Source organism: Pogonomyrmex barbatus, unplaced genomic scaffold (genome assembly GCF_055798465.1).
Source record: "Pogonomyrmex barbatus isolate J1 unplaced genomic scaffold, ASM5579846v1 scaffold9, whole genome shotgun sequence".
NCBI lineage: Eukaryota > Metazoa > Arthropoda > Insecta > Hymenoptera > Formicidae > Pogonomyrmex > Pogonomyrmex barbatus.
The window spans coordinates 7,654,719-7,677,948 of record NW_028297193.1 but is presented as its reverse complement, the minus strand read 5'-3'; the positions used below and the strand labels follow the sequence as shown (position 1 = coordinate 7,677,948).

Here is a 23,230-nt window from a genome sequence, read left to right as displayed (position 1 = left end):
TCAAAACCCTACATGCCTTAGGAGAAAGTGGCAAGGGCGGCAAAAAAAGGGTCGGTCGTAAAACCCTTCCGGTCGGGCGATGCAACTATGCGACGGTCGGTCGACGCGAACAAAACGAGTGACGCAACCCGAAAGAATCTTGAACGCGAGTACTCTTATATTCATTCACGTCTAATTCCTTTATACTCTATATTTTACTGAAACGTATGCAAGATGGGAACGCGAAAGCAACCGGGAATAAAACTTGATGTATGATTTTCACCTACCTTTCGGTGTCCGCTCTGCGCAGATACTCCTCGAGGGAGATGCGTGGTCCGAAACTGCTTCCCTGGTAAGCTGCTACGGGGGTGGACGGGGCCGGTAAGGCGCTCCAGAGGCGGTCGTGCACGAGAAGTTCGTACTCGCCGTCGTAACTCACTTCCTCGCCGATGATCGCGTTATGATCGTAAATCGCGGCCACGTGGAGGTCGTATTCAAGCCGCCGAAGTGCGTTGTTACGACCCGCGCGATTCCTCCGTGCTTTAGGCATTCGGCAGAGGCTCCAGGCGTATATTGTATTTAATTAAAAGATTAGAATTACCGCGTGCTCGAAGTCCAATGTTTCCTTCGTGGTAAGTGCGGATAACGCACAACACCTTGCCCCCGGAAACGATTGGAATTCTCGCTTTAACTGCTAATTATTCGGTAAAATAAGGTTTGAGTTGTTAATGCCCGTTGCCTCTTTAGCCTCGCGAACACTTCCGATTTCTCGCGGCGATAGGAAGGATGATGCAATGAATGACACGTGGCGAATACACTGAACTTACTATATTCAAATATTCATGAATCGAATTACACTCGCGTAACACTTGGTTAAATTTAGAGCAATACAAAATTTAGAATACAAATGATCACTTAATTAACTTAACTAGATTGAGACGAAATAGAATTGACTTAAAATTAGAATTGGAATTGGGATTGGATTTGGATTGACACTCGCACGATGTGTACTACTCGACGGCGCGTACAAGAGTGAACGAGCATGGCCGCGCGTTGTAACGCGTGCCTGCGGCGGCGCTGTTGCGCAACGTGGCGGTAGCGTGGGTACGCCAACGCACGTGGCGCAAGATGGCGGATGGCGTGGGCACGCCAAAGCACGCGGCGCAAGATGGCGGATGGCGTGGGTACGCCAAAGCACGTGGCGCAAGATGGCGGATGGCGTGGGTACGCCAAAGCACGTGGCGCTCGCGACGGTCATAGCCTATAAAGCTAGACCAGACGCACATATCTATAATGGTCGTTGGTCGGCCAATCAGCGCGCGGCTGACTGGAGATGATGCGCAACAGCAACGCGAGCCTTATTGTAGTATTAATAATTTTACAATTATTTAGGTTCATTGTTAGCGTGATTTATTTATTATTATTATTTAATTTTATTACTTATATTTATTACAGTGTATATTCACTGGCGGTAAGGCGCAACGCGCGATATGTCAACGGCAGGAGAGCCGGTTGTTGCCAACTTTGGCTTGAATAGTGGCGCTTCTGCGCAGGTGGGAAAAGGGGAAGGAAAAGAAATTTTTACGTTGGCTCTCCTGACGTTACACCTCCCCCCCTAAGAAGAAATGCAGGGCCAGGTGCCGTGCATTTCCCCTGCTCTACTAGAGGTTGAGTTGCAGAAGGTTTGAGCTACAATTATTTTACTTATGTTTATTCGTCTTATATTCTAACGCTTGTAATTAGTTATCGCACTTATTTGTCTCTATACTACGTCCTCGCGTAAGTATTTTTGGAGTTCACTGTATGACCGCACATGCTCACTAAACTTTTCCTTTTCGGCACTAGGGGCGATTTCGGGCGCCGTCGGTGTGTCTTCTGTCGAGCTCTGAGCTATTGGCATGAGGCGTTCCCTGCTAGGCGAGTCGGTTTTTGTTGCTGGGTTACCCATATGCAGCAAAAGGTTAGTGACCGACGACCATACTGCTCCCAATATATGAAGGCTCCATCCGTATATTCTGTGCAACGCGTATCCGTGGATGATTGTATCGATCACCAACTTGATCAGTCTGGCTATCACGAATAACGCCAAGACTCCTGCGCTGGCCGAGCCAAACGTAATAAATCCTTGCCATAATCGCTTCCCTGTGCTTTCAGCGATCCGATCTAAAGACTTTTCGTCGAGAAGATTCATCAAGGAAATACTCCCGCTCGGGACGTCCTGTCCTAAGGCCCCTCGCGCTATTGTATTCAGCATAGACGGTTTTTCGACTGGGAACATTATATGGTCTCGCAGTCGGTTCAGATCGTCCGCGGAGTAGATTCCACTGGTGGCGAGTGCGTCCGGACTGACGTATTTCCACGTGGGGGTAGAAAGCGGCTGGATCGTTGGCGGAGGAAGCGACTCGATCGGCTTCAGGCCTACTCGGTACCAACTGCCGTGTAGTTTGTACATGCCAGGAAGCAACTCGTTGCAGTCTTTGTGTGTTCCTGTCCTGGTCAGAATTCTGGTGCGTGGCAATAAAAAGTGTGACGAATTGCGGTAGGTAACTGGCAACTCGTTGTAACACTCTTCGGTATGTCGCAGCTTGCATTCTACTGGGACGCATTGGACAATATGGATGACTTCTCCGGCTGTGACCGCCGTGTATCCAGGGGCTTTCATTATCCGGAAGGCCATTTCGTCTGGGGCTATAGTTGCCAATGAGAGCGCATTCTGGAGGATCTGACGCTCTAATGCACATTTCTGCTCCATAATGTCGTGGTAAAGCCTGGTAAGTTGCGTTTTCACGTGTTTCTCCACGTAAACGAATTTCGAATTCACATAGGAGAATATATCTAAGTTGTTAACTGAGATCTGTGACTTAGATTTGAACGTGCGTCCTCGCTGTGTTTCCAATATAACAAGCTTTGGGTGCTCGGTCTGGAAAAGTCGATAGCCACATAGGTTGAATTCCGTCGTTTTTGTCAAGGCGAACGTTGTATCTCCGGTGGTCACTGTATATACCACTGGGGCAGTTTGTTTGGGCTTCGGCGACAGTTTTATGGCCATACCCTCGTAAAGTATATCGTACTGGTTGAAGTGGCAGCTGTCGTCGGACGGTGTTTTCCAGAAGGTTTCCGTACCGTCGAAATCGGCGCAGCTCCCCAGTTGCACGGGGCAGCGCGTTCCAGATGGCAGATTTAATGAGTTCGCTGACCGTTTGAATGGTGCTTCAAACGTCCTCAATACCACCTTTAAGGATGCTTGTACTACCACGCTCTCCCATGTTCCGAATCCGTCCGTGTACTGCGTTCCGGAACAACGGCCGTCAGCGTGCGTTTGTCCAGCCATAGTGACGCTCCTATGATTCGTGGCGTTTACAATCAATCTATCCACGAAGGCGGTTCCCAGCGCGAGAGTTCCAGTCTCGTGGATTTTCTGGCAGGTTTGCCAGCCGATCTCTTTGATGTACACCTTTCGACCGTCGGATACAATTGATATGTGCGAGTGCATGCCGCAGTAGTATATGGTCCGGTCGATTTCAATTCGGCATTGAATTATTGGCAAGCTCTCGAAATCGGAACTCTGCATGAGTTGTACGTACGTCTCCGTGCTCGCTGGCTCCATATCCTCGACATTACAGGCGCCGACGTCCAGCAGCGACAAGGTTGTGATATTGAGTCCGCTGCCTCCGCAGTCATAGCCCGTCAAGCCAAAGCTGAGCGTCGGGAACAGTAAAAGCGTTAAGATTCGTTGTGGCTCCATGTTTCTTCAAGGGGTGACGTGTGTCGACTGCCGCTTGGTTGCTCGCTCGCCCCCGGCTCTGGTTGTGGTGGGGCACGGCGTGTGGTGGGGCTCCGATTCCCCGCCTTCTTCAGTTTGTCCATATGGATAATACGCAATTTACCTGGCCTTATCTCTAATTTAACATTATTATTACTTAGCACGTCCGCTATTTTGTAGGGACCGGTGTATTGTGGACTTAATTTATTTCTCACAGGTTCTTTAAGCATGTACACCTGGTCTCCCGCTTCAAAGTTGCATGCCTTAACCCTTTTATCATAGTATCGCTTTGATCTAACCTTCGCGGCATTCAGGTTACGACGCGCGGCTCTCTGGGATTCGCTTATTTTCGCATTTAGTTCGAGTAAGTAGCCAGCGTAGCTTTCGTCGCGCTCGTCCTCGGGGAAGGGATCGCTTTCGGGAGTACGCGCGACGCTCCCGTAGACCAATTCGTGAGGGGTGAACTTCGTTCCCTCATGTACGCTCGTGTTGTAAGAAAAACTAGCTAATTTTAGATATTCGTCCCAATCGTGGTGGTCATTGACAAATTGTTTCAAGTACTCCCAAAGTACATGGTGCGAGCGCTCCACGGAGCCATTGGACTGAGGGTGGTACGCAGTGGTCTTACACTGTTTAATTCTGAATTTGCGAGCTATGTTGCGCATTAAAGAATTTAGAAAATGAGACCCTTGGTCCGTTAGTACCGCTCGCGGGGCACCATGCACGCAAATGAATTCGTTTACGAAAGCGTCGGCCACGTCGATAGCCGAGATCCCCTTGAGGGGGATAGCTAGTGAATACTTCGTCAAGAGATCTTGTATAGTAAATATGTACGAGTGGTCCTTGCGAGTGGTGGGGAGCGGCCCCATGATATCCATAGATATCTTATCAAACGCTTTGTCGGGTGTATCCGTTAGAATCATGGGCTGTCGGGTCTTTACTCTAACCAATTTTTTTAACTGGCAGCCTTCGCAATTATTTATGAACCGCGCTACTTCTTCCTTCAGTCTAGGCCAATTGTACCGCGATTTGAGGCGCGCGCATGTTTTGTTTATGCCTTTATGGCCTCCTATTGCGGACGCGTGATATTCCTCGATCAAGCGGATTCTATCTTCGGGGGGTGGAACAGTGATTTTATTACCGCATATCGATATTTCTATATCTTGGTTCCAAAATGCGTCGCGAATAACCTTTTCTATTTTCCTCCACGGTACTCCACTCGCATCCCCCTTGCAGACAGATATGGACCGTATGTCGAGTTCGTTCGTGACGTCGAGTAGTGACACCACGGCCTCTCTAATACTTTCTAGCGTGGTTATCGCGGAGACATTTACTTCAATCGGCAATGCAATAATTCGCCGTTTGCCGCTTTGCGTGACGTTTGCCCTGTTCAGCATGACGTCCCGCAATTTAGGCAGTAGTCCCTGTTGGCTGAGCATCCGAGCCCCTAAATCGCAAGGTTCACCTTGGACGCTCACGAATACCACCAGGTTGTCGCTTCTACTCGTAAAGTTATCTACGATTTCCTTCACTTTCGCGTGATGGAATTGAAACGGAGCGTTATTCGCGTTAAATAGAGATTCTTCGCTGGTGTCACTGTCGAGGTCCTCGTCGGAAGTGACGACGTGGGGGCGGATTTCGGTATCGTCGTCGGTTGACGAATCTTCCTCGGGCTCGCTATCGTTCCGTCTCGCGATATTCGATGTGCTCTCGAGGGGAAGGACGGGAAAAGCGGGGTTTCGTGACAGCGCGTCTGCGTTTACATTAGTTTTGCCGGCTCGATACATAACTTCGTATTCGTATTCGGCTAATTTTAATCGCCATCTGACTAATCGTGACGTGGGGTCCTTAACCGAATGCAACCATGTCAAGGGTTTGTGGTCGGTGACGAGCTGGAATCTTCTTCCGTATAAATATGGTCTAAAGTAATTTACGCAATAAACTATAGCGAGCAATTCCTTTTCGATCGTGGAGTAGTTCTGTTCCGGCGGGTTTAGTAATCGGGACGCGTATGCGATAGGGAGATCCTTGCCAAGCGGTCCCTGACTGAGGATTCCGCCGATCGCGAACTTGGAGGCGTCTGTAGTTACGACGAATTGTTGAGAAAAGTCGGGATATTGGAGAAGGGGTTCCGTGCATAGGGCGTGTTTAAGCTGCGCGAACGCGTTTTCCTGTGGATCGCCCCATCCGAACGGTACCTCCTTTTTTAATAAGTCCGTCAGAGGTTTAGCTGTTTTCGAGAAGTTCGGTATGAATCTCCGATAGTAACCCGCGAGTCCGAGAAATTGTTTAATGTTTTTCGCGGTATGGGGGCGCGGAAAATTTTCAACGGCGTGAATTTTTTTCGGGTCAGGCTTCACCCCGTCTTCTCCGATTACGTGGCCCAGATATGTGACCTCTTTCCGCAGAAATTCGCATTTGTCAGGCTGGAGGCGGAGCTTCGCGCCTCTCAATCTTTCGGCCAGCTTATTAAATTTTATTTCATGCTCTCGCAGTGAGCTAGCATATACCACAATATCGTCGAGGTACACGAATACCTCGGTTCCTTGGAGGCCGCTCAACACCTGATCCATAAGTCGCTGAAAGGTCGCCGGGGCGTTTTTTAACCCGAACGGCATGCGTTTAAATTCATAGTGCCCGAAAGGCGTGGAGAAAGCCGTTTTCGGCGCGTCCGACTTATGCATCGGTATTTGATGGAAACCCGACGCTAGATCGAAAATGCTAAAATATTTCGCGCTTCCCAGTTGATCTAGGATTTCGGTTATGTTGGGGAGGGGGTACGCGTCGCCTATTGTTTTCTCGTTGAGCGCTCTGTAATCTATGACCATGCGCCATCGTTTATTACCTTTCGAATCCGGTTTCTTAGGAACAATCCACAGAGGGGAATTGTACGGGGAATTGGAGGGACAGATTACGTCGTTTTTTAGTAGCTCGTTTACTTGCTTAGTAATTTCCTCTTTGTGTATAGGCGGGAATCGATACTGCTTTGTATTGACGGGTTGGTTATCCGTCGTCGTAATCGCGTGAGCAGTAGCGTCTGTGTACCCGAGGTGATCGGAAGGGAGCTGGAAAAGATCTGGGTTTTTTTCGATGAGCCTACCGACATGCTCTGTCTCCACCTGACTGAGGTGCTCTAAACGAAGGAGCGTTCGAATCGCTGAGATTCTTTCTGAATTCGATTCTACTTCCTGGATTCTACTTCCTATAACCCCGCAATTAAGAGAGGACTCTTCCCTAGGGAGGTCCCGTGAGATTGATTCGATCTCCTTGAGTTGGATAGTAGGAATGGCGATTTCTTTATCGGATTCGGTCGAGTTGATTATTTGCGAATATGCCCTTCCGTTGCGATTAGTCACGACCGCTTCGCCGAGGTATACCCCATCGCAGACTCTAAGTCGCGGGATATAACCGACTGCTATTTCTGGGTTCGCGACGTTCATACAAAACGTGGCGCGGCAGCGACCTGGTATTACGATAGTTTCCCGTCGGGCAAAAGGCAGGCGTATTCCTTGCCACTCTATCTGTTTTCGCCCGAAATCGATTTTGGCGTTATCGCGCAGGAATTCTGATCCTAGGATTCCTTCCTGGACGATGGGGAAATGGTCAGGTACCACGTGTAGGGTTATCTTGTGGCCCATAAATTCTATACGAGCCGACCCGAGAGTTTCCAGCCTGCCTTCGGTGATTCCAGTCAGGTATATTGTATCGCGCTTGAATACCGGAGTCTCGGGATGTAAGCAGCGCTCTTTTATTAGATTCGGTGCCGCTCCTGTGTCGACCATGAAATTAGTTTCCTTGATTAAGCCACGCGCGGACAATGTTATAGTGGGGGCGTGTGAATACTCTTGCGGATTTAAGATTGCGATCCTGACGCTTCTTCGGTCGTCTCCACGACGTTCACCGGACGCGTACTCCTTGGAGGATCCGCGCGCGCTGCGTCCGACCCACGGGGCGGATCCCGACCGTTTCCCGGTTCGTTGAGGCGACTGTTATTATATTGTCGTTTCCGACATTCCTCGATTTCATGGCCGCGATTTTTGCAATATCTGCACCATTTATCGTTAAGCTGCGATCCGTAATCGCGCGGCCCTCTGTCGCCTCCCCCCGATCTAGGCGATTCGCGTTTCTCGTAAAGCGGCGCAGTTCGTCTTACTTCGTCGCGGCGCTCAACCCACTCGGAGGGGTAGCGCGGTGCATAGTTCCGATCGCGGTCTCTGTATGCGTCGAGTCGCGGCGGCGAGCGTCGTCGTTCCGGCGGTGCGGGCTGCCTGTAGCGCAGGCTAGGCCCCGCACCTGTTTCGGGGAAACGACGGTTTGCGCTGAGGGTTTGTTTGTTTGGGCTCAGCCCTTGACGGGGCGGCATTCCGTAACGCTGCCGTTCTATCTCATCACGCTTGGCTATAATCTTCGCGGCGGCAAATGCCTCGAACGGCTGGTAAAAATGTTCCGGTTTGAGTTGTAAACGTAGTGGGGTGGGCAGACCCTCACAGAAACATGAAGCGGTGAGTTCGTCTATCTCCCGGTTCGTCGCGGAATCTATCGTACCGTGGGCCCGACGTTCTCCGTCCCTTATGGAGGCTCGGAGTTCCTTGACGCGGTCGATGTAATCTAGCATATGCTCTCCCGATTTGAGGTGCACAGCGGTCAATTCCCCGCGGTATTGCGCAACACTTTTTATCGAGCCGAAGGCACTATTTAATAAATCTGACAGTTGTGTCACTGTGTCGCACGGTTCGTCGGCGACGGCTGAGTGAGCGTGGCCGCGCAATTTCGCTACCAGTAAACGCGTGAGGGGTCTCTCGAAATGAGGCGGCAGGATGTCGCGCGCTTGCCTGCACGCTCCGAGGAATTTCGACAAAGGGATGTTATAACCATCAAAAATTGGAACGAACTCGGTCGCCTCGCGATAAGTTATCTCCGGCGCGGGAGGGAGTTCCGTGCCCGACTCATTCAGCTCGCCAAAAGGGGCGGGCGTTTCCGTGAACCGTTGCCCAGCGGGAAGGCTAGGGCTTCGCGGTGGTAGGTCGCGTCGTGTCTCGATTTCGTGGCGAATGTTATTCAATTCAGCGCGCATTGCAGCAAGCATATTATTCATCTCGCGCACGGCGGTTCGACTCTGTTCCGCTTCAGCGCGGTCTCTTCGAAGCGCTGCGCTCTCCGCCCGAATTTCTTCTCTTTCCCGTTGTAATGCGTCGGCGTCGGCTTGTAATTGTGCGGCGCGCTTGGCCATGTTGGCTTGCATGACATCGAATTCGCTGTCAGTATACTTAGTTTTAGGGGCACCCGGCCTGTCTACGGAGGTCATCTCTGCGTCGTCGCTCGCGAGCTTTCCCTTTTGAGCGCGCGTGGTCATGTCCGTTTCTTTCTCGCCCTTTACCGGTGTACGAAGCATAAGAAACAGCTACAGCGCGAATATGACGCGGGTCGGTAGGATGTGTCGAAATTTTTCGATTCCTCCGATTAACGCATCCCACCGCTGTCACCAGAAATATGTTACGTCGCAGGCGGTGGCGAGATTGCCAAAGCAAATCGCCACGTGGCACTGGACCAAGGCGGGAATACGCTCGCCTCTCGGCGACGCTGCCAGCGATCGAGCGGCAAATCGCCAACAGCGGTTCGGAAGAATTAAGGAATTAAGGAATTAAGGAGTACGAAACCCTGATTATACTGCTCAAATCCGCGGGAACCCCTCCGATAATGTCAGCGGCGAATTATTAAGTTCTCAGGAAATTTCAGTGAATTACACGGCTAACGTTGCGTTTAACCAGACGTTGGGCGATTATTAGACTGTAAGCGGATCAGTGCAACAGAGAAGTTGGTTAGCCGGCGCGATAGGATGCCGTCGGGAGCGGGATTGGTCTCGTCGAGGTAGTATCGCCCGCAGATGTTCTCTATAGCGTTGCCTAATTCCCTGAGCACTTCTAGAGACACAGTAAAAACTTCGGTGCAGTCAGGGCAGAGCTCAATGTCGCGGACTATTACAAGACTAGCGCGGCAGCAATCGCAATGATCCCGGGCGGAAGTATACCCGAACTGGAACGCGTGGGCCAATTCAAGACGATACGTAAGAGTTCCCTCTGGTATTTCCTCCTTACATCGAAAGCAAAGATATTCGGCACTATTAGGGAGTAACTCGGCGATAGCGTCGTCCACGCGTCGATATCCGAACGTGGTAAGGCAACGCACCGTGCTCCTACGGTATCTGTATACGGCGGCCGGGTGAGTGCGCGAATCTCGTGGCTCGAGAAAGCAAGGCGGGCACATTACGTCAAATAACGGGAATTAATATTACGCGGCGAATATTCAATATTAAAATGATATTACGAAACTGGAATATTTCCGTGCGTAGCGATAAACCGGCTCAAAACCCTACATGCCTTAGGAGAAAGTGGCAAGGGCGGCAAAAAAAGGGTCGGTCGTAAAACCCTTCCGGTCGGGCGATGCAACTATGCGACGGTCGGTCGACGCGAACAAAACGAGTGACGCAACCCGAAAGAATCTTGAACGCGAGTACTCTTATATTCATTCACGTCTAATTCCTTTATACTCTATATTTTACTGAAACGTATGCAAGATGGGAACGCGAAAGCAACCGGGAATAAAACTTGATGTATGATTTTCACCTACCTTTCGGTGTCCGCTCTGCGCAGATACTCCTCGAGGGAGATGCGTGGTCCGAAACTGCTTCCCTGGTAAGCTGCTACGGGGGTGGACGGGGCCGGTAAGGCGCTCCAGAGGCGGTCGTGCACGAGAAGTTCGTACTCGCCGTCGTAACTCACTTCCTCGCCGATGATCGCGTTATGATCGTAAATCGCGGCCACGTGGAGGTCGTATTCAAGCCGCCGAAGTGCGTTGTTACGACCCGCGCGATTCCTCCGTGCTTTAGGCATTCGGCAGAGGCTCCAGGCGTATATTGTATTTAATTAAAAGATTAGAATTACCGCGTGCTCGAAGTCCAATGTTTCCTTCGTGGTAAGTGCGGATAACGCACAACACCTTGCCCCCGGAAACGATTGGAATTCTCGCTTTAACTGCTAATTATTCGGTAAAATAAGGTTTGAGTTGTTAATGCCCGTTGCCTCTTTAGCCTCGCGAACACTTCCGATTTCTCGCGGCGATAGGAAGGATGATGCAATGAATGACACGTGGCGAATACACTGAACTTACTATATTCAAATATTCATGAATCGAATTACACTCGCGTAACACTTGGTTAAATTTAGAGCAATACAAAATTTAGAATACAAATGATCACTTAATTAACTTAACTAGATTGAGACGAAATAGAATTGACTTAAAATTAGAATTGGAATTGGGATTGGATTTGGATTGACACTCGCACGATGTGTACTACTCGACGGCGCGTACAAGAGTGAACGAGCATGGCCGCGCGTTGTAACGCGTGCCTGCGGCGGCGCTGTTGCGCAACGTGGCGGTAGCGTGGGTACGCCAACGCACGTGGCGCAAGATGGCGGATGGCGTGGGCACGCCAAAGCACGCGGCGCAAGATGGCGGATGGCGTGGGTACGCCAAAGCACGTGGCGCAAGATGGCGGATGGCGTGGGTACGCCAAAGCACGTGGCGCTCGCGACGGTCATAGCCTATAAAGCTAGACCAGACGCACATATCTATAATGGTCGTTGGTCGGCCAATCAGCGCGCGGCTGACTGGAGATGATGCGCAACAGCAACGCGAGCCTTATTGTAGTATTAATAATTTTACAATTATTTAGGTTCATTGTTAGCGTGATTTATTTATTATTATTATTTAATTTTATTACTTATATTTATTACAGTGTATATTCACTGGCGGTAAGGCGCAACGCGCGATATGTCAACGGCAGGAGAGCCGGTTGTTGCCAACTTTGGCTTGAATAGTGGCGCTTCTGCGCAGGTGGGAAAAGGGGAAGGAAAAGAAATTTTTACGTTGGCTCTCCTGACGTTACAGGTGCAGTCAGGGCAGAGCTCAATGTCGCGGACTATTACAAGACTAGCGCGGCAGCAATCGCAATGATCCCGGGCGGAAGTATACCCGAACTGGAACGCGTGGGCCAATTCAAGACGATACGTAAGAGTTCCCTCTGGTATTTCCTCCTTACATCGAAAGCAAAGATATTCGGCACTATTAGGGAGTAACTCGGCGATAGCGTCGTCCACGCGTCGATATCCGAACGTGGTAAGGCAACGCACCGTGCTCCTACGGTATCTGTATACGGCGGCCGGGTGAGTGCGCGAATCTCGTGGCTCGAGAAAGCAAGGCGGGCACATTACGTCAAATAACGGGAATTAATATTACGCGGCGAATATTCAATATTAAAATGATATTACGAAACTGGAATATTTCCGTGCGTAGCGATAAACCGGCTCAAAACCCTACATGCCTTAGGAGAAAGTGGCAAGGGCGGCAAAAAAAGGGTCGGTCGTAAAACCCTTCCGGTCGGGCGATGCAACTATGCGACGGTCGGTCGACGCGAACAAAACGAGTGACGCAACCCGAAAGAATCTTGAACGCGAGTACTCTTATATTCATTCACGTCTAATTCCTTTATACTCTATATTTTACTGAAACGTATGCAAGATGGGAACGCGAAAGCAACCGGGAATAAAACTTGATGTATGATTTTCATCTACCTTTCGGTGTCCGCTCTGCGCAGATACTCCTCGAGGGAGATGCGTGGTCCGAAACTGCTTCCCTGGTAAGCTGCTACGGGGGTGGACGGGGCCGGTAAGGCGCTCCAGAGGCGGTCGTGCACGAGAAGTTCGTACTCGCCGTCGTAACTCACTTCCTCGCCGATGATCGCGTTATGATCGTAAATCGCGGCCACGTGGAGGTCGTATTCAAGCCGCCGAAGTGCGTTGTTACGACCCGCGCGATTCCTCCGTGCTTTAGGCATTCGGCAGAGGCTCCAGGCGTATATTGTATTTAATTAAAAGATTAAAAGATTAGAATTACCGCGTGCTCGAAGTCCAATGTTTCCTTCGTGGTAAGTGCGGATAACGCACAACACCTTGCCCCCGGAAACGATTGGAATTCTCGCTTTAACTGCTAATTATTCGGTAAAATAAGGTTTGAGTTGTTAATGCCCGTTGCCTCTTTAGCCTCGCGAACACTTCCGATTTCTCGCGGCGATAGGAAGGATGATGCAATGAATGACACGTGGCGAATACACTGTACTTACTATATTCAAATATTCATGAATCGAATTACACTCGCGTAACACTTGGTTAAATTTAGAGCAATACAAAATTTAGAATACAAATGATCACTTAATTAACTTAACTAGATTGAGACGAAATAGAATTGACTTAAAATTAGAATTGGAATTGGGATTGGATTTGGATTGACACTCGCACGATGTGTACTACTCGACGGCGCGTACAAGAGTGAACGAGCATGGCCGCGCGTTGTAACGCGTGCCTGCGGCGGCGCTGTTGCGCAACGTGGCGGTAGCGTGGGTACGCCAACGCTCGTGGCGCAAGATGGCGGATGGCGTGGGCACGCCAAAGCACGTGGCGCAAGATGGCGGATGGCGTGGGTACGCCAAAGCACGTGGCGCAAGATGGCGGATGGCGTGGGTACGCCAAAGCACGTGGCGCTCGCGACGGTCATAGCCTATAAAGCTAGACCAGACGCACATATCTATAATGGTCGTTGGTCGGCCAATCAGCGCGCGGCTGACTGGAGATGATGCGCAACAGCAACGCGAGCCTTATTGTAGTATTAATAATTTTACAATTATTTAGGTTCATTGTTAGCATGATTTATTTATTATTATTATTTAATTTTATTACTTATATTTATTACAGTGTATATTCACTGGCGGTAAGGCGCAACGCGTGATATGTCAACAGCAGGAGAGCCGGTTGTTGCCAACTTTGGCTTGAATAGTGGCGCTTCTGCGCAGGTGGGAAAAGGGGAAGGAAAAGAAATTTTTACGTTGGCTCTCCTGACGTTACACCTCCCCCCCTAAGAAGAAATGCAGGGCCAGGTGCCGTGCATTTCCCCTGCTCTACTAGAGGTTGAGTTGCAGAAGGTTTGAGCTATAATTATTTTACTTATGTTTATTCGTCTTATATTCTAACGCTTGTAATTAGTTATCGCACTTATTTGTCTCTATACTACGTCCTCGCGTAAGTATTTTTGGAGTTCACTGTATGACCGCACATGCTCACTAAACTTTTCCTTTTCGGCACTAGGGGCGATTTCGGGCGCCGTCGGTGTGTCTTCTGTCGAGCTCTGAGCTATTGGCATGAGGCGTTCCCTGCTAGGCGAGTCGGTTTTTGTTGCTGGGTTACCCATATGCAGCAAAAGGTTAGTGACCGACGACCATACTGCTCCCAATATATGAAGGCTCCATCCGTATATTCTGTGCAACGCGTATCCGTGGATGATTGTATCGATCACCAACTTGATCAGTCTGGCTATCACGAATAACGCCAAGACTCCTGCGCTGGCCGAGCCAAACGTAATAAATCCTTGCCATAATCGCTTCCCTGTGCTTTCAGCGATCCGATCTAAAGACTTTTCGTCGAGAAGATTCATCAAGGAAATACTCCCGCTCGGGACGTCCTGTCCTAAGGCCCCTCGCGCTATTGTATTCAGCATAGACGGCTTTTCGACTGGGAACATTATGTGGTCTCGCAGTCGGTTCAGATCGTCCGCGGAGTAGATTCCACTGGTGGCGAGTGCGTCCGGACTGACGTATTTCCACGTGGGGGTAGAAAGCGGCTGGATCGTCGGCGGAGGAAGCGACTCGATCGGCTTCAGGCCTACTCGGTACCAACTGCCGTGTAGTTTGTACATGCCAGGAAGCAACTCGTTGCAGTCTTTGTGTGTTCCTGTCCTGGTCAGAATTCTGGTGCGTGGCAATAAAAAGTGTGACGAATTGCGGTAGGTAACTGGCAACTCGTTGTAACACTCTTCGGTATGTCGCAGCTTGCATTCTACTGGGACGCATTGGACAATATGGATGACTTCTCCGGCTGTGACCGCCGTGTATCCAGGGGCTTTCATTATCCGGAAGGCCATTTCGTCTGGGGCTATAGTTGCCAATGAGAGCGCATTCTGGAGGATCTGACGCTCTAATGCACATTTCTGCTCCATAATGTCGTGGTAAAGCCTGGTAAGTTGCGTTTTCACGTGTTTCTCCACGTAAACGAATTTCGAATTCACATAGGAGAATATATCTAAGTTGTTAACTGAGATCTGTGACTTAGATTTGAACGTGCGTCCTCGCTGTGTTTCCAATATAACAAGCTTTGGGTGCTCGGTCTGGAAAAGTCGATAGCCACATAGGTTGAATTCCGTCGTTTTTGTCAAGGCGAACGTTGTATCTCCGGTGGTCACTGTATATACCACTGGGGCAGTTTGTTTGGGCTTCGGCGACAGTTTTATGGCCATACCCTCGTAAAGTATATCGTACTGGTTGAAGTGGCAGCTGTCGTCGGACGGTGTTTTCCAGAAGGTTTCCGTACCGTCGAAATCGGCGCAGCTCCCCAGTTGCACAGGGCAGCGCGTTCCAGATGGCAGATTTAATGAGTTCGCTGACCGTTTGAATGGTGCTTCAAACGTCCTCAATACCACCTTTAAGGATGCTTGTACTACCACGCTCTCCCATGCTCCGAATCCGTCCGTGTACTGCGTTCCGGAACAACGGCCGTCAGCGTGCGTTTGTCCAGCCATAGTGACGCTCCTATGATTCGTGGCGTTTACAATCAATCTATCCACGAAGGCGGTTCCCAGCGCGAGAGTTCCAGTCTCGTGGATTTTCTGGCAGGTTTGCCAGCCGATCTCTTTGATGTACACCTTTCGACCGTCGGATACAATTGATATGTGTGAGTGCATGCCGCAGTAGTATATGGTCCGGTCGATTTCAATTCGGCATTGAATTATTGGCAAGCTCTCGAAATCGGAACTCTGCATGAGTTGTACGTACGTCTCCGTGCTCGCTGGCTCCATATCCTCGACATTACAGGCGCCGACGTCCAGCAGCGACAAGGTTGTGATATTGAGTCCGCTGCCTCCGCAGTCATAGCCCGTCAAGCCAAAGCTGAGCGTCGGGAACAGTAAAAGCGTTAAGATTCGTTGTGGCTCCATGTTTCTTCAAGGGGTGACGTGTGTCGACTGCCGCTTGGTTGCTCGCTCGCCCCCGGCTCTGGTTGTGGTGGGGCACGGCGTGTGGTGGGGCTCCGATTCCTCGCCTTCTTCAGTTTGTCCATATGGATAGTACGCAATTTACCTGGCCTTATCTCTAATTTAACATTATTATTACTTAGCACGTCCGCTATTTTGTAGGGACCGGTGTATTGTGGACTTAGTTTATTTCTCACAGGTTCTTTAAGCATGTACACCTGGTCTCCCGCTTCAAAGTTGCATGCCTTAACCCTTTTATCATAGTATCGCTTTGATCTAACCTTCGCAGCATTCAGGTTACGACGCGCGGCTCTCTGGGATTCGCTTATTTTCGCATTTAGTTCGAGTAAGTAGCCAGCGTAGCTTTCGTCGCGCTCGTCCTCGGGGAAGGGATCGCTTTCGGGAGTACGCGCGACGCTCCCGTAGACCAATTCGTGAGGGGTGAACTTCGTTCCCTCATGTACGCTCGTGTTGTAAGAAAAACTAGCTAATTTTAGATATTCGTCCCAATCGTGGTGGTCATTGACAAATTGTTTCAAGTACTCCCAAAGTACATGGTGCGAGCGCTCCACGGAGCCATTGGACTGAGGGTGGTACGCAGTGGTCTTACATTGTTTAATTCTGAATTTGCGAGCTATGTTGCGCATTAAAGAATTTAGAAAATGAGACCCTTGGTCCGTTAGTACCGCTCGCGGGGCACCATGCACGCAAATGAATTCGTTTACGAAAGCGTCGGCCACGTCGATAGCCGAGATCCCCTTGAGGGGGATAGCTAGTGAATACTTCGTCAAGAGATCTTGTATAGTAAATATGTACGAGTGGTCCTTGCGAGTGGTGGGGAGCGGCCCCATGATATCCATAGATATCTTATCAAACGCTTTGTCGGGTGTATCCGTTAGAATCATGGGCTGTCGGGTCTTTACTCTAACCAATTTTTTTAACTGGCAGCCTTCGCAATTATTTATGAACCGCGTTACTTCTTCCTTCAGTCTAGGCCAATTGTACCGCGATTTGAGGCGCGCGCATGTTTTGTTTATGCCTTTATGGCCTCCTATTGCGGACGCGTGATATTCCTCGATCAAGCGGATTCTATCTTCGGGGGGTGGAACAGTGATTTTATTACCGCATATCGATATTTCTATATCTTGGTTCCAAAATGCGTCGCGAATAACCTTTTCTATTTTCCTCCACGGTACTCCACTCGCATCCCCCTTGCAGACAGATATGGACCGTATGTCGAGTTCGTTCGTGACGTCGAGTAGTGACACCACGGCCTCTCTAATACTTTCTAGCGTGGTTATCGCGGAGACATTTACTTCAATCGGCAATGCAATAATTCGCCGTTTGCCGCTTTGCGTGACGTTTGCCCTGTTCAGCATGACGTCCCGCAATTTAGGCAGTAGTCCCTGTTGGCTGAGCATCCGAGCCCCTAAATCGCAAGGTTCACCTTGGACGCTCACGAATACCACCAGGTTGTCGCTTCTACTCGTAAAGTTATCTACGATTTCCTTCACTTTCGCGTGATGGAATTGAAACGGAGCGTTATTCGCGTTAAATAGAGATTCTTCGCTGGTGTCGCTGTCGAGGTCCTCGTCGGAAGTGACGACGTGGGGGCGGATTTCGGTATCGTCGTCGGTTGACGAATCTTCCTCGGGCTCGCTATCGTTCCGTCTCGCGATATTCGATGTGCTCTCGAGGGGAAGGACGGGAAAAGCGGGGTTTCGTGACAGCGCGTCTGCGTTTACATTAGTTTTGCCGGCTCGATACATAACTTCGTATTCGTATTCGGCTAATTTTAATCGCCATCTGACTAATCGTGACGTGGGGTCCTTAACCGAATGCAACCATGTCAAGGGTTTGTGGTCGGTGACGAGCTGGAATCTTCTTCCGTATAAATATGGTCTAAAGTAATTTACGCAATAAACTATAGCGAGCAATTCCTTTTCGATCGTGGAGTAGTTCTGTTCCGGCGGGTTTAGTAATCGGGACGCGTATGCGATAGGGAGATCCTTGCCAAGCGGTCCCTGACTGAGGATTCCGCCGATCGCGAACTTGGAGGCGTCTGTAGTTACGACGAATTGTTGAGAAAAGTCGGGATATTGGAGAAGGGGTTCCGTGCATAGGGCGTGTTTAAGCTGCGCGAACGCGTTTTCCTGTGGATCGCCCCATCCGAACGGTACCTCCTTTTTTAATAAGTCCGTCAGAGGTTTAGCTGTTTTCGAGAAGTTCGGTATGAATCTCCGATAGTAACCCGCGAGTCCGAGAAATTGTTTAATGTTTTTCGCGGTATGGGGGCGCGGAAAATTTTCAACGGCGTGAATTTTTTTCGGGTCAGGCTTCACCCCGTCTTCTCCGATTACGTGGCCCAGATATGTGACCTCTTTCCGCAGAAATTCGCATTTGTCAGGCTGGAGGCGGAGCTTCGCGCCTCTCAATCTTTCGGCCAGCTTATTAAATTTTATTTCATGCTCTCGCAGTGAGCTAGCATATACCACAATATCGTCGAGGTACACGAATACCTCGGTTCCTTGGAGGCCGCTCAACACCTGATCCATAAGTCGCTGAAAGGTCGCCGGGGCGTTTTTTAACCCGAACGGCATGCGTTTAAATTCATAGTGCCCGAAAGGCGTGGAGAAAGCCGTTTTCGGCGCGTCCGACTTATGCATCGGTATTTGATGGAAACCCGACGCTAGATCGAAAATGCTAAAATATTTCGCGCTTCCCAGTTGATCTAGGATTTCGGTTATGTTGGGGAGGGGGTACGCGTCGCCTATTGTTTTCTCGTTGAGCGCTCTGTAATCTATGACCATGCGCCATCGTTTATTACCTTTCGAATCCGGTTTCTTAGGAACAATCCACAGAGGGGAATTGTACGGGGAATTGGAGGGACAGATTACGTCGTTTTTTAGTAGCTCGTTTACTTGCTTAGTAATTTCCTCTTTGTGTATAGGCGGGAATCGATACTGCTTTGTATTGACGGGTTGGTTATCCGTCGTCGTAATCGCGTGAGCAGTAGCGTCTGTGTACCCGAGGTGATCGGAAGGGAGCTGGAAAAGATCTGGGTTTTTTTCGATGAGCCTACCGACATGCTCTGTCTCCACCTGACTGAGGTGCTCTAAACGAAGGAGCGTTCGAATCGCTGAGATTCTTTCTGAATTCGATTCTACTTCCTGGATTCTACTTCCTATAACCCCGCAATTAAGAGAGGACTCTTCCCTAGGGAGGTCCCGTGAGATTGATTCGATCTCCTTGAGTTGGATAGTAGGAATGGCGATTTCTTTATCGGATTCGGTCGAGTTGATTATTTGCGAATATGCCCTTCCGTTGCGATTAGTCACGACCGCTTCGCCGAGGTATACCCCATCGCAGACTCTAAGTCGCGGGATATAACCGACTGCTATTTCTGGGTTCGCGACGTTCATACAAAACGTGGCGCGGCAGCGACCTGGTATTACGATAGTTTCCCGTCGGGCAAAAGGCAGGCGTATTCCTTGCCACTCTATCTGTTTTCGCCCGAAATCGATTTTGGCGTTATCGCGCAGGAATTCTGATCCTAGGATTCCTTCCTGGACGATGGGGAAATGGTCAGGTACCACGTGTAGGGTTATCTTGTGGCCCATAAATTCTATACGAGCCGACCCGAGAGTTTCCAGCCTGCCTTCGGTGATTCCAGTCAGGTATATTGTATCGCGTTTGAATACCGGAGTCTCGGGATGTAAGCAGCGCTCTTTTATTAGATTCGGTGCCGCTCCTGTGTCGACCATGAAATTAGTTTCCTTGATTAAGCCACGCGCGGACAATGTTATAGTGGGGGCGTGTGAATACTCTTGCGGATTTAAGATTGCGATCCTGACGCTTCTTCGGTCGTCTCCACGACGTTCACCGGACGCGTACTCCTTGGAGGATCCGCGCGCGCTGCGTCCGACCCACGGGGCGGATCCCGACCGTTTCCCGGTTCGTTGAGGCGACTGTTATTATATTGTCGTTTCCGACATTCCTCGATTTCATGGCCGCGATTTTTGCAATATCTGCACCATTTATCGTTAAGCTGCGATCCGTAATCGCGCGGCCCTCTGTCGCCTCCCCCCGATCTAGGCGATTCGCGTTTCTCGTAAAGCGGCGCAGTTCGTCTTACTTCGTCGCGGCGCTCAACCCACTCGGAGGGGTAGCGCGGTGCATAGTTCCGATCGCGATCTCTGTATGCGTCGAGTCGCGGCGGCGAGCGTCGTCGTTCCGGCGGTGCGGGCTGCCTGTAGCGCAGGCTAGGCCCCGCACCTGTTTCGGGGAAACGACGGTTTGCGCTGAGGGTTTGTTTGGGCTCAGCCCTTGACGGGGCGGCATTCCGTAACGCTGCCGTTCTATCTCATCACGCTTGGCTATAATCTTCGCGGCGGCAAATGCTTCGAACGGCTGGTAAAAATGTTCCGGTTTGAGTTGTAAACGTAGTGGGGTGGGCAGACCCTCACAGAAACATGAAGCGGTGAGTTCGTCTATCTCCCGGTTCGTCGCGGAATCTATCGTACCGTGGGCCCGACGTTCTCCGTCCCTTATGGAGGCTCGGAGTTCCTTGACGCGGTCGATGTAATCTAGCATATGCTCTCCCGATTTGAGGTGCACAGCGGTCAATTCCCCGCGGTATTGCGCAACACTTTTTATCGAGCCGAAGGCACTATTTAATAAATCTGACAGTTGTGTCACTGTGTCGCACGGTTCGTCGGCGACGGCTGAGTGAGCGTGGCCGCGCAATTTCGCTACCAGTAAACGCGTGAGGGGTCTCTCGAAATGAGGCGGCAGGATGTCGCGCGCTTGCCTGCACGCTCCGAGGAATTTCGACAAAGGGATGTTATAACCATCAAAAATTGGAACGAACTCGGTCGCCTCGCGATAAGTTATCTTCGGCGCGGGAGGGAGTTCCGTGCCCGACTCATTCAGCTCGCCAAAAGGGGCGGGCGTTTCCGTGAACCGTTGCCCAGCGGGAAGGCTAGGGCTTCGCGGTGGTAGGTCGCGTCGTGTCTCGATTTCGTGGCGAATGTTATTCAATTCAGCGCGCATTGCAGCAAGCATATTATTCATCTCGCGCACGGCGGTTCGACTCTGTTCCGCTTCAGCGCGGTCTCTTCGAAGCGCTGCGCTCTCCGCCCGAATTTCTTCTCTTTCCCGTTGTAATGCGTCGGCGTCGGCTTGTAATTGTGCGGCGCGCTTGGCCATGTTGGCTTGCATGACATCGAATTCGCTGTCGGTATACTTAGTTTTAGGGGCACCCGGCCTGTCTACGGAGGTCATCTCTGCGTCGTCGCTCGCGAGCTTTCCCTTTTGAGCGCGCGTGGTCATGTCCGTTTCTTTCTCGCCCTTTACCGGTGTACGAAGCATAAGAAACAGCTACAGCGCGAATATGACGCGGGTCGGTAGGATGTGTCGAAATTTTTCGATTCCTCCGATTAACGTATCCCACCGCTGTCACCAGAAATATGTTACGTCGCAGGCGGTGGCGAGATTGCCAAAGCAAATCGCCACGTGGCACTGGACCAAGGCGGGAATACGCTCGCCTCTCGGCGACGCTGCCAGCGATCGAGCGGCAAATCGCCAACAGCGGTTCGGAAGAATTAAGGAATTAAGGAATTAAGGAGTACGAAACCCTGATTATACTGCTCAAATCCGCGGGAACCTCTCCGATAATGTCAGCGGCGAATTATTAAGTTCTCAGGAAATTTCAGTGAATTACACGGCTAACGTTGCGTTTAACCAGACGTTGGGCGATTATTAGACTGTAAGCGGATCAGTGCAACAGAGAAGTTGGTTAGCCGGCGCGATAGGATGCCGTCGGGAGCGGGATTGGTCTCGTCGAGGTAGTATCGCCCGCAGATGTTCTCTATAGCGTTGCCTAATTCCCTGAGCACTTCTAGAGACACAGTAAAAACTTCGGTGCAGTCAGGGCAGAGCTCAATGTCGCGGACTATTACAAGACTAGCGCGGCAGCAATCGCAATGATCCCGGGCGGAAGTATACCCGAACTGGAACGCGTGGGCCAATTCAAGACGATACGTAAGAGTTCCCTCTGGTATTTCCTCCTTACATCGAAAGCAAAGATATTCGGCACTATTAGGGAGTAACTCGGCGATAGCGTCGTCCACGCGTCGATATCCGAACGTGGTAAGGCAACGCACCGTGCTCCTACGGTATCTGTATACGGCGGCCGGGTGAGTGCGCGAATCTCGTGGCTCGAGAAAGCAAGGCGGGCACATTACGTCAAATAACGGGAATTAATATTACGCGGCGAATATTCAATATTAAAATGATATTACGAAACTGGAATATTTCCGTGCGTAGCGATAAACCGGCTCAAAACCCTACATGCCTTAGGAGAAAGTGGCAAGGGCGGCAAAAAAAGGGTCGGTCGTAAAACCCTTCCGGTCGGGCGATGCAACTATGCGACGGTCGGTCGACGCGAACAAAACGAGTGACGCAACCCGAAAGAATCTTGAACGCGAGTACTCTTATATTCATTCACGTCTAATTCCTTTATACTCTATATTTTACTGAAACGTATGCAAGATGGGAACGCGAAAGCAACCGGGAATAAAACTTGATGTATGATTTTCACCTACCTTTCGGTGTCCGCTCTGCGCAGATACTCCTCGAGGGAGATGCGTGGTCCGAAACTGCTTCCCTGGTAAGCTGCTACGGGGGTGGACGGGGCCGGTAAGGCGCTCCAGAGGCGGTCGTGCACGAGAAGTTCGTACTCGCCGTCGTAACTCACTTCCTCGCCGATGATCGCGTTATGATCGTAAATCGCGGCCACGTGGAGGTCGTATTCAAGCCGCCGAAGTGCGTTGTTACGACCCGCGCGATTCCTCCGTGCTTTAGGCATTCGGCAGAGGCTCCAGGCGTATATTGTATTTAATTAAAAGATTAAAAGATTAGAATTACCGCGTGCTCGAAGTCCAATGTTTCCTTCGTGGTAAGTGCGGATAACGCACAACACCTTGCCCCCGGAAACGATTGGAATTCTCGCTTTAACTGCTAATTATTCGGTAAAATAAGGTTTGAGTTGTTAATGCCCGTTGCCTCTTTAGCCTCGCGAACACTTCCGATTTCTCGCGGCGATAGGAAGGATGATGCAATGAATGACACGTGGCGAATACACTGTACTTACTATATTCAAATATTCATGAATCGAATTACACTCGCGTAACACTTGGTTAAATTTAGAGCAATACAAAATTTAGAATACAAATGATCACTTAATTAACTTAACTAGATTGAGACGAAATAGAATTGACTTAAAATTAGAATTGGAATTGGGATTGGATTTGGATTGACACTCGCACGATGTGTACTACTCGACGGCGCGTACAA

At 50.2% G+C, this 23,230-nt stretch overlaps 2 protein-coding genes across 2 annotated transcripts; both read right to left on the bottom strand.

The window, feature by feature from the left end:
- Window positions 1–1,419: 1,419 nt before the first annotated feature.
- Window positions 1,420–3,837, bottom strand: LOC148934599 (uncharacterized). The gene has a single exon (XM_089084489.1). The coding sequence runs from the start codon at window positions 3,722–3,724 to the stop codon at window positions 1,742–1,744; it is 1,983 nt and encodes a 660-aa protein (XP_088940615.1). The 5' UTR covers window positions 3,725–3,837; the 3' UTR covers window positions 1,420–1,741.
- Window positions 3,838–12,150: 8,313 nt separating this feature from the next.
- LOC148934598 (uncharacterized) lies at window positions 12,151–15,986 on the bottom strand. The gene has a single exon (XM_089085085.1). It carries the CDS (start codon window positions 15,836–15,838, stop codon window positions 13,856–13,858), a length of 1,983 nt encoding a protein of 660 aa, XP_088941211.1. The 5' UTR covers window positions 15,839–15,986; the 3' UTR covers window positions 12,151–13,855.
- Between the last annotated feature and the right edge of the window lie 7,244 nt (window positions 15,987–23,230).